Source organism: Myotis brandtii, unplaced genomic scaffold (assembly GCF_000412655.1).
Source record: "Myotis brandtii unplaced genomic scaffold, ASM41265v1 scaffold1920, whole genome shotgun sequence".
Classification (NCBI taxonomy): Eukaryota; Metazoa; Chordata; class Mammalia; order Chiroptera; family Vespertilionidae; genus Myotis; species Myotis brandtii.
In genome coordinates, this window is record NW_005357160.1 from 117,107 (window position 1) to 126,630 (window position 9,524).

The 9,524-nt window shown below is 45.3% G+C and overlaps 1 protein-coding gene across 9 annotated transcripts in view; it reads right to left on the bottom strand.

Annotated features, from left to right (window-relative positions):
- Positions 1-9,524, bottom strand: part of UXS1 (UDP-glucuronate decarboxylase 1) — a 94,980-nt gene that overhangs the window by 40,132 nt on the left and 45,324 nt on the right. For all 9 annotated transcript variants that reach the window (XM_005864881.2, XM_014538525.1, XM_014538524.1 and 6 more), the window contains one exon: positions 3,434-3,494. In XM_005864881.2, the coding sequence (XP_005864943.1) occupies positions 3,434-3,494 (61 nt within the window). The remainder of the gene's footprint in view (positions 1-3,433; positions 3,495-9,524) is intronic.

Consider the following 9,524-nt stretch of genomic DNA (forward strand, 5'->3'; position numbering starts at 1 on the left):
GTCATGCTGCTGGGTAAACCAGCAAAAACTTCTCAAACAAAACCCTGTCTTTGTTCTGTGGCTTCAACAATTACTGACAAGGCTTTTAAATTTCACAACAGTATGCCAGACTCGGGCACCAAAGTGACAACCTATGAGGTGGCAGATGAATGAAAAACACTGAGTCCACTTATTGTGGTTATGCATAGAGTGAAATAAATCCAGTAATACTCAGCATTGCCAGGAAGAGCATCCCACATGGAAACAGTAATAATAACCTTTGAAGGCTGTGCAGGATCATAAATTAGTGCAGAGCACCATACTTTCTGATCACACTGACACAAAAAGAATAGAATTATCTTTCCTCTGCAGCTGAAGACACTGATATAGTCCTCAATTCGAACTTAAATGCATAAACATTTTTGATGTGATGATGGGTGTACAAGTAAATAGACTTTAGATCTGCTCAGGGTGAGATTTATGTAAGCCATCTAAAGGCAAAAGACCTTCTGTAACTATTTATGTGGGGGAAACAGAATTAATATTGATTCAGGAGTGTGACTTTGGTGTTTGGGGTACATACTCCTACAACCTAGATCAGTGATGGCGAACCTATGACACGCGTGTTGACACGCGAACTCATTTTTCTGGTTGATTTTTCTTTGTTAAATGGCATTTAAATATATAAAATAAATAGCAAAAATATAAATCTTTGTTTTATTATGGTTTGCAAATATCAAAAAATTTCTATATGTGACACGGCACCAGAGTTAAGTTAGGGTTTTTCAAAATGCTGACACACCGAGCTCAAAAGGTTCGCCATCACTGACCTAGATGATGAGTGGAAAAATAAGAAACAACCTTGTGTACTAACCCTTTATATTAAGGTCACAGATAACACATTTTTCCAGATGGTAGTGTGAGGTGCTCTGTAGACCTGTTCCCCAGCAAAACAACCATAACTGGTGAAAATTAATTGAAAAAACGAACAACCATTAGCCCTGGTCAGGTGGCTCATTTGGTTGGAGCACTGTCCCATGCACCAAAAGGTCGTGGGTTCGAGTCCCAGTCAAGGCACTTAACTAGTTTTGGGTTTATTCTCTGGTTGGGGTACATAAGAGAGGCGACCAACCAATCAATGTTTCTCTCTCACATTGATTTCTCTCTCTCTCCCCCTTCCTTTCTCTAAAAAAGTCAATAAACATATCCTCGGATAAGGATTTGAAAAAAACAACAACCATTTAAAGTCTCTAGAAATTATCACAAGAGTATACAACAAATGAAGAAACATTTATGCAAGAAATGTATGAAAATTCAGTAAGAGTCTGTGACACTTATGCCATGGCTCGCTCCCCCCCTTCAACCTTCCACACTCACAGTTCACAGTGGGAGAGTGGCGGGCGTGGCCAAAAAAAAATGGAGCTCCCAGTCAAAAGATGGAATCTCACCAGGAAGGCAGCCACCAGCACCTCTCATCTCCTCCAGCTGTGAGCAACAGAGGCTAAATTCCTGGCAAGCGAGCCAGGTGGTGAAGAGCTCCCTCCCTCCACCCACAGGGCAGCAGCTCCACCCCAGGCACAGCAGGCTGTGACCAATGAGACTGGTCGCCTTGTCCCTGTTTGCTCACAGGTGGAGATTCCTATGAGCAAAGAGGCGAGAAGATGGGGCCTCTGCACCTGCCCAGCTCCTGGCCTGTAAAGAGCAGTGCTATTCCCTCCCAGCTCCAGAGCAGTGGCTGAGGTCTCCCCAAGGGCAGGGGCAGTCATACACATAGAGAGCTACAGAGCTGCCCCCCAAATCAACTTTACCTGAAAGAAAGTATAGGGAAGTTCAAGCATAAGGGTGCTCTCAAAACACTGGAGATGGAGGTGGTAAGCAATACAAAGGAGGCTGGTAGCTCTATGAGGACAAGCTAAACCACATGCCAGCAAGTTCAATAGGAAGACCCAGAGGAAGAGGCATCTAAGAGCCCTCCTGGGGTCAGAGCAAACCTCAAAGACTGGCCTCAAAATCCACCTCTGCAAAGAATTTAATGGACCAGACGAGGAACAGTTTATAACCCAAAGCATTATTGAAAGAACAGTTCACTCAACTGGCAATTACTGGGGCCTAACAATTGGTGTGACACCACACAAGGCAGACGGCTTAATAGGGACATCAGGGAACGAGATGGTCAGTACTAGCAAGAGCTCTGCTAGAACCACCGTCATCCCAGGGTGAGTGTGTCCATGCCCAAGTCTGTGCTCTCCAAGGGATATCCATGGAGCTTCACAATTCAGGGAACACAGATGTCACTAAAGCAGACCAGCCAAATCACTAAACAAACAAAAATAAAACTAGTCTCCCTGGGAGAGGAGAACAGTATCCAGACTTGCTACAATATACTACATAAAATGTCCAATTTTATACAAAAGTATGCGCTCTGCAAAGAAACAGGAATACGTGACCTGTACAGAAAGACACACAGCCAACAAACACTGCCTGTGTTCCTCAAAACAACCATCACAAATATGCTTGAAGAGCCCTGGCTGGTGTTGCTCAGTGGTCATAGAGCCAGCCCTTGCACTGAAGGGTCTCGGAGCTCAATTCCCAGTCAAGGATATGTACCTGGGTTTGGGTTCGCTCCCAGCTCCCTGGTCAGGGCACATGCAGGCGGCAACCAGTTAATGTATCTCTCTCACATCGGTCTGTCTTTCTTTCTTTCTTTCTTTCTTTCTTTCTTTCTTTCTTTCTTTCTTTCTTTCTTTCTTTCTCTTCTCTCTTCTCTCCCCCCCCGGCCCTTAAAATGGTCTGTGAACCAGAAAAGGTTTTAAAAGCCACTACTCTGGAAAAGTTTCACATTTCCTTAAAAAGTGATACACCCAGCAATTCCACTCATACTGAAAAGGTACATACTGAAAAGAACTGAAAACCTATGTCCTCACCAATACTTGTACACATTATGTTCAAAGAAGCATTACTCAAAGTAGAAACCCCAAATGCCATCAACTGATAAACAGATAAACAAAATGTGGCACATCCATACAGTGGAATATTGTTCAGGAATGAAGTACTGATTCATGCTACAGCATGGATGAACCCTGGAAAAATTATTCTAAGTTTAAGAAATTAGATACTAAAGACCACATATTCCATCATTTTGTTCATATGAAATGTCCAAATCAGGAAAAGCCATAAAGACAGAAAGTGATTTTAGTGGTTGCCAGGAGTTAGGGGTGGGAAGAAGTATGGAAAATGACTGCTAATGAGCATGAAGTAATTTCTTTTTGGTGTGATGAAAATATTCTAGAATTATAACACGGTGCTGTTTATAGCTTTGTGAATACACTTTGTGAATGGTAAACCACTGAATTGTATATTCCATAAGGGTGAATTTTATGGTGTGTGAATTAAAACTCAATTTAGAAAACAAATTCCTTAATACTACAAATATTAATCAGATATGCAAACTTACCAAAATTCTTTTACGATCCTTTTCGGATAAAAATTTTACAGGTGGGTATTTCTGGGTGAAGCTGTATAATACAAAGAGATTAAAGAAGAAAAAGTCAAACATCTCACATGAGTATTTTCTCTGCTTATTACCAAAGCAAAGGCCAGATTTTAGAACTTACTATTTTTGTTCTTCTCTTGCTACTCCAAGTAGTGGGGCAGGAACCAAGCAATCAGTAGCTAATTTGAATTCAAGAAATAGCTAATCTGCTCCTAGTTTCGAATCAAGTTAAGGGTATGCCTTGAGATTCTATTCCTAGAAGGGAAAATTGAAGAATGTGTAGACTACCAGCAGCCAAAGCTAAACACTAAAGAAGGAAGGTGGCAGCACTGTCACCATGCTGTGTCAAGGCCTGGAAGGAAGAAAGCAGCTGCATAAAGTAGACCCAATGTAGGAGACGAGCCTCAGGGGAGTGAAAAAAGACCGCAAAGCTGATCTTTCTGATCCGGGCAGGTTCACAATTCCAGCACCCACCCGGTGGGCAAACTACTAGGCATCAGACTTTCTCTCACAGTCTCTTTGGAACCTACTACAGGAACCTACTAGGTCTCCTCTTATCTTTCAATGCCTCGTGCCCCAGGTAATGGGGCCATGGGTCCTGACCCACACTAATATTTCAGGAGCAGGTTAGCATAAATCATATATAAGATGTCAAATGAGAGTTGCTAAGTACAGATTTGAAATAACCTTTCTTTAAAAAGGCCTTTTTGTTTGCTGTGGCCTTCCACCATTTATGAGAAGCACCTGGTAATTAAACCTTATGATTGTTAGCTCCACTGTTCAAACTGCAAGACAAGCTACTCTCAAGGCTACATTCTTGCATACCCTGCCCCCCACTCTTTTTACAACTCAGGAATAATTCTTACCAAGGAGTCTCTAGTTAGTAGAAAGTTCCCTTTCTCCCACCCCTTCGAACAAGCCCTTTTTGAACTTGTCATAACTTTTGCTCTAAGCATGTTTTACAGGCTCAGGGGGGAGTAGGACATCTGCCTGGACTGTCTCCTAACAGACAGACAAACTCAACTTCACCCAAAATCCTCCTCCCTTCCTTGTCGCTTAGCAACAGTCAAGGATTACAAGGGGAAGCCACTCTTGTTTCTTGCCCTGTGTTGATTAGCAATACTTGGGCCTTTCCCTTCATGGAAAGTATAATAAACTTCCTCTCTGCATCTCTTCTTTTAGGTGAATTCTTTCACAGTCCTCACCACCAGCCAAACCCTAACAAATTTATTTACACAAATTCCAAGAAACAGGCTTTGTTGTTACTATCTTAATGGAGAGTTGCTGGGCCAGGGGCACTGTCTTCATGCCCTCCACATCTCAGCAGGGATACCGAAGGCATCAATGGTTGCGGAAGAGAACAGAATATGACAGGTCGTTGGAAAGAGGGCCTTGAAGCAAGTGTTCCTCACTGAAAGACCCATTAAGTTGGAGGGTGGAGCAGAAGGTCTTTCCTTTACAATCTAGACATTCTCCTATTAGGAGCTTCCAGATTCTCAAAAGGTCAAGGCCCCCTTGCAGACTACAAAAGCAGAGGCAGGCAGGGGGAAGGTGTGAGGGAATGGTGAGAAACTCAGTCTCCCCTGGTTAGCTCTGTGCATCTCAGCACTTCCTGCTCTGTCTGACAGGCAGGGGCCATCTTTTTCCTTTCTTAATTTATTTTTCAATTACACTGGACATACAATACTATATTACTTTCAGGTATACAACATAGTAGTTGGACATTTATATACCCCATGAAGTGATCACCACAATAGGAGAGCGGTTGTCTTTAGCACACCCCACCATAGTGAGTGCGCTGCTGTGTGGACCAGGGCCAGCTCCACCTGCAGCCAGAGGAATCATGCTGGGAGGCGGGGGAGCCGATAGCCGCCTTCGCTGGGAAGCGACACTTTCTGTTACTGCAAATACTTCCTCAGTCACACAAGTGTAGGACAGCAAAGTAAACCTCAGCAATGCTTGTGTGCTACCCTCACACCTGCCACAATTCCCCTTGTCTTCTCATGTCCACCACTCCAGACCCAATCCCAAATCCCACCAACAGAATGAAGTATCTATACTAATAATAGAGGAATATGCAAATTGTCCTGGATGCCATCACATAACAACCAATCAGGATGGGGGCAGGGCTGCGGCGGAGAGCTCTCAGCAGGCAGGCAGGGGAGAGCAGTTAGGCAGCTAGGGGGATCAGGCCAGGAGGGGAGAGCAGTTAGGCAGTTAGGGGGATCAGGCCAGGAGGGGAGAGCAGTTAGGCAGTTAGGGGGATCAGGCCAGGAGGGGAGAGCAGTTAGGCAGTTAGGGGGATCAGGCCAGGAGGGGAGAGCAGTTAGGCAGTTAGGGGGATCAGGCCAGGAGGGGAGAGCAGTTAGGGGCATCAGGCAGGCAGGCAGGTGAGCGGTTAGGAGCCAGTGGTTCTGGATTGCGAGAGGGATCCTGGATTGGAGAGGGTGCAGGCTGGGCTGAGGGACCTCCACCCCCCGTGCACAAATTTTGTGCACCAGGCCTCTAGTGAATTAAATAACAAACATTTTCTTACATCCCCAAATTAATTATTTAGTAATTACTTTATGCCATTTCAGACTCCAACCTTATTATTTAATGGTATAGCCCAGGGGTGGGCAAACTTTTTGACTCGAGGGTCACAATGGGTTCTTAAACTGGACCGGAGGGCTGGAACAAAAGCATGGATGGAGTGTTTGTGTGAACTAATATAAATTCAAAGTAAACATCATTACATAAAAGGGTACGGTCTTTTTTTTTTTTTTAGTTTTATTCATTTCAAACGGGCCGGATCCGGCCCGCGAGCCGTAGTTTGCCCACGGCTGGTATAGCCAGTAAAGAAGTTTTTCTTAGAGTTTAAAGTATCATTATTTGCTATCTACTCAAAGAACATTTAACAATATTGAAAGAAATTTTAGAGACAAAAAGGCAGTTTTAGGGAAAGGTCGGGGGGTGGGGGGTCCCTGGGAGAGGAATGCATGAGTGATGGGAAGGAGATAGTTCCAAGACGCCAGAATGCTTATCTCACTTTTGCAGAGGATGGAGAAATGTTACAAGGGAAGCATACACTCACAGAGGAGAGAGGAATGTTGCAAGATAAGGGGGAGAGGAAAGGGGGGCACACAGGGGCTCTGGGCTTTGAAACTGCTACTCTGCATTAGAATGACCAATTAAGAAAGCACAAGGGTCATACACTAAGGAAGGTCCAATGAGAAAGGGTCGTGAAGAGACAAAGAGCTGCAGCCTTTATAAAGCCGGCGACAATGAGGCTCAAAAAGGATTGATTTTTTTTTTCCCCCATAAGAGAGAGTGAGCAGGTTTTTCCCATTTGGGGACCCCTCCCCAGGGGATCCCCTGACCGCTGCCCAAGCAAAGTTTGTATATGCTTCCAATAAACTTACACATTTTTTACTAAAGAAGCCTTTTAGTCTGCGAGTTTATTCTTCAAACTTCGTAGGGCAAGAACCGACAAGGGGGAGATTCTGCGCCCTGAACCCCACGTAACAATATGAAGATGGAATTTTTAAAGTGGCATGTAGTCAAAGTAAGGAAGAGGAAAGGCCCGCATGAGCCGTGTACTCGTACTTCTGGAAAAGCACTGTCCCATTTTTTTTCCCTGAAAAAAATATAATCATGACCTTTCAAAAGTATTTCTTGGGGGTTACTTTACTCAAACTGACAAGCACACCAAGACATTATTTCCAGATACATTCTTATCCAGCTAGTGTTGAGATGGTGGTTTGAGCATTCCTAAAACAGAGCCAGGAAAAATACAACCAGACCAAGCTCCAATGATTTCCACCACTAAGTCAGGCTCGTGCTTGACTTTATCACCAAAACCTTAACTCAGGCTCATCTGTCACCTGACTTACTCACCAACCTGAAGAACAGAACCATGTATCTATAATAATAAAAGGGTAATATGCTAATTAGACCGGACATCATTCTGGACGTTTTTACGGATGAAGCTGGGCCGGAGGGAAGCCTGGGTCCCAGTGCCTGCTGGCGGCCAGAGCGAAGCCCAGGTCCTGGGTGCCAGAGGGAAGCCGGTGCTGGCAGCCAGAGAAAAGAAGGCCTGTTCTTGCATGAATTTCGTGCATCGGGCCTCTAGTTTTATAATAACCAGTAAGGCAGAGCAACAGGCAAATTCTTAACCTTTGCACCTATTTTAAAGGTAATTCTGACTGCCCAAGAAGCATAAGTTACTGGTAAATTCCTTATATATTCACACTTGTGCTTCTCCTTCCAGTTTAAAAAACACAAAGAGTCTGCATAGGAAGATATGAACTTACCTCCTCCTCCCAGCTACACATGGAACATGACAAACTACAGCTACATATGGGACAATTTGCTCTGAAAACTAGCTGAAGAGCTCCTTCAGGACAAGGATAAAACGGTAGCAGAAGCAGAATACTCGGTCTCACTAAAAAGCCCACCCAGGCATAGTGAACCATGGCCAGGAGAGAGCTCACAAATACAGAGCTTCTCCCTGATGCCTCACATCAAGCACCCCAACCCTTGGACTCTGCCTGGGAGACATGAGCCCCCAAAACATTTGGCTTTGAAACACAACAGGGTTTGTGTCCAGGAGAGCCATAGGATGTAAGTAACAGAGATTCACTCTTAAAGGGCTTGTGCTGCCCAAGTTGGTTTGGCTCAGTGGTTAGAGCATCAGCTGCAGACTAAAGGGTTCCGGGTTCAATTCCAGTCAAGGGCATATGGGTTGCAGGCTCGATTCCAGGCCCTGGTCGAGGCTCGTGCAGGAGACAATTAGGGCTCTCTCCTCTCCGGGAAGAAAAGGCGCTGGCGAGAGGCACTTTTGCATTCTCCCTCTACCTTTATAGTGTTGGTGGGCACCATTTTTGCACTCTGCCTCTAACCTGCTAACGCCAATGGGCATGCCTGGCACCTGTACCACTCTGATAGCCCCAACAAAGTTAAGTGGCCCCAAGTAGCCCACACAAGGGAACTCCCCAGGCACCTGGCTCATGTGGCCAGGATGAATTGTGTTTCTGGGCCCCATGGATCTGAAACAATTAGAGACAGTTCTTGGCAAACTATGACCCCTCCAGGGCACAGCACAGACAGCAGACTGATACACCCAAGTCTTCCTTTGAAAAAGGCCTATTTACTCGTCCTCAGCTTCAGCCTAACAACCAAGTCTTCCTTTGAAAAAGGCCTATTGTAGCAGCGATGGCCGAGTGGTTAAGGCGTTGGACTTGAAAAAGGCCTATTTACTCGTCCTCAGCTTCAGCCTGAGTGGCAGGCTTTCAGTGGATGACTCATCCCGGGGCTAAGGAAGGGTTCCTCACAGAACATGGGCCAAGGGAAGCCATCTTTGCGCTCTCCCCTGGACTAGCTACAGCTTGCCAGGACCTGCCAAAAAAGAGCTCAAACACTTGTCTGAGCCATGAATTTTTGCATCTATTGCCAAGGAGAAAACCCTTAACTCCCGTGGATCCGGAAGTCGGCAGGGTTTGCCACTGCAGTCCCACAGGACTGTGTATGTTTGCATACTGTAAAAGCTGCTACCTGAGGGTCTAGACCAGCCGTGGGCAAACTACGGCCCGTGGGCCGGATCCAGCCCGTTTGAAATGAATAAAACTAAAAAAAAAAAAAAAAAGACAGTCGGCAGGGTTTGCCACTGCAGTCCCACAGGTCCAGTTTAAGAACCCATTGTGACCCTCGAGTCAAAAAGTTTGCCCACCCCTGGTCTAGACTCCAATCAGCCTGAAAGCAGGTGCTGACTGAGGTCCCACTCTCTGCAACACCACAGGTCTCGGCACCCCTTCAACGAGCCCCGACCAAGAATAAACCAGAATAAACCAGAATGCTTAGACAATCACCAGGTTCAAGAGGCAACCGAGGATGGCGGCATAGGTTAACGCCGGAGCTTGCTGCCTCGAACAACCACTTCAAAAATACAACTAAAAGACGGAACAGACATCATCCAGAACCACAGGAATGCTGGCTGAGTGGAAGTTCTACAACTAGGAGGAAAGAGAAAAGCATACCGAGACTCAGAGGAGGCGCAGTGCTGAAGTAAAATACT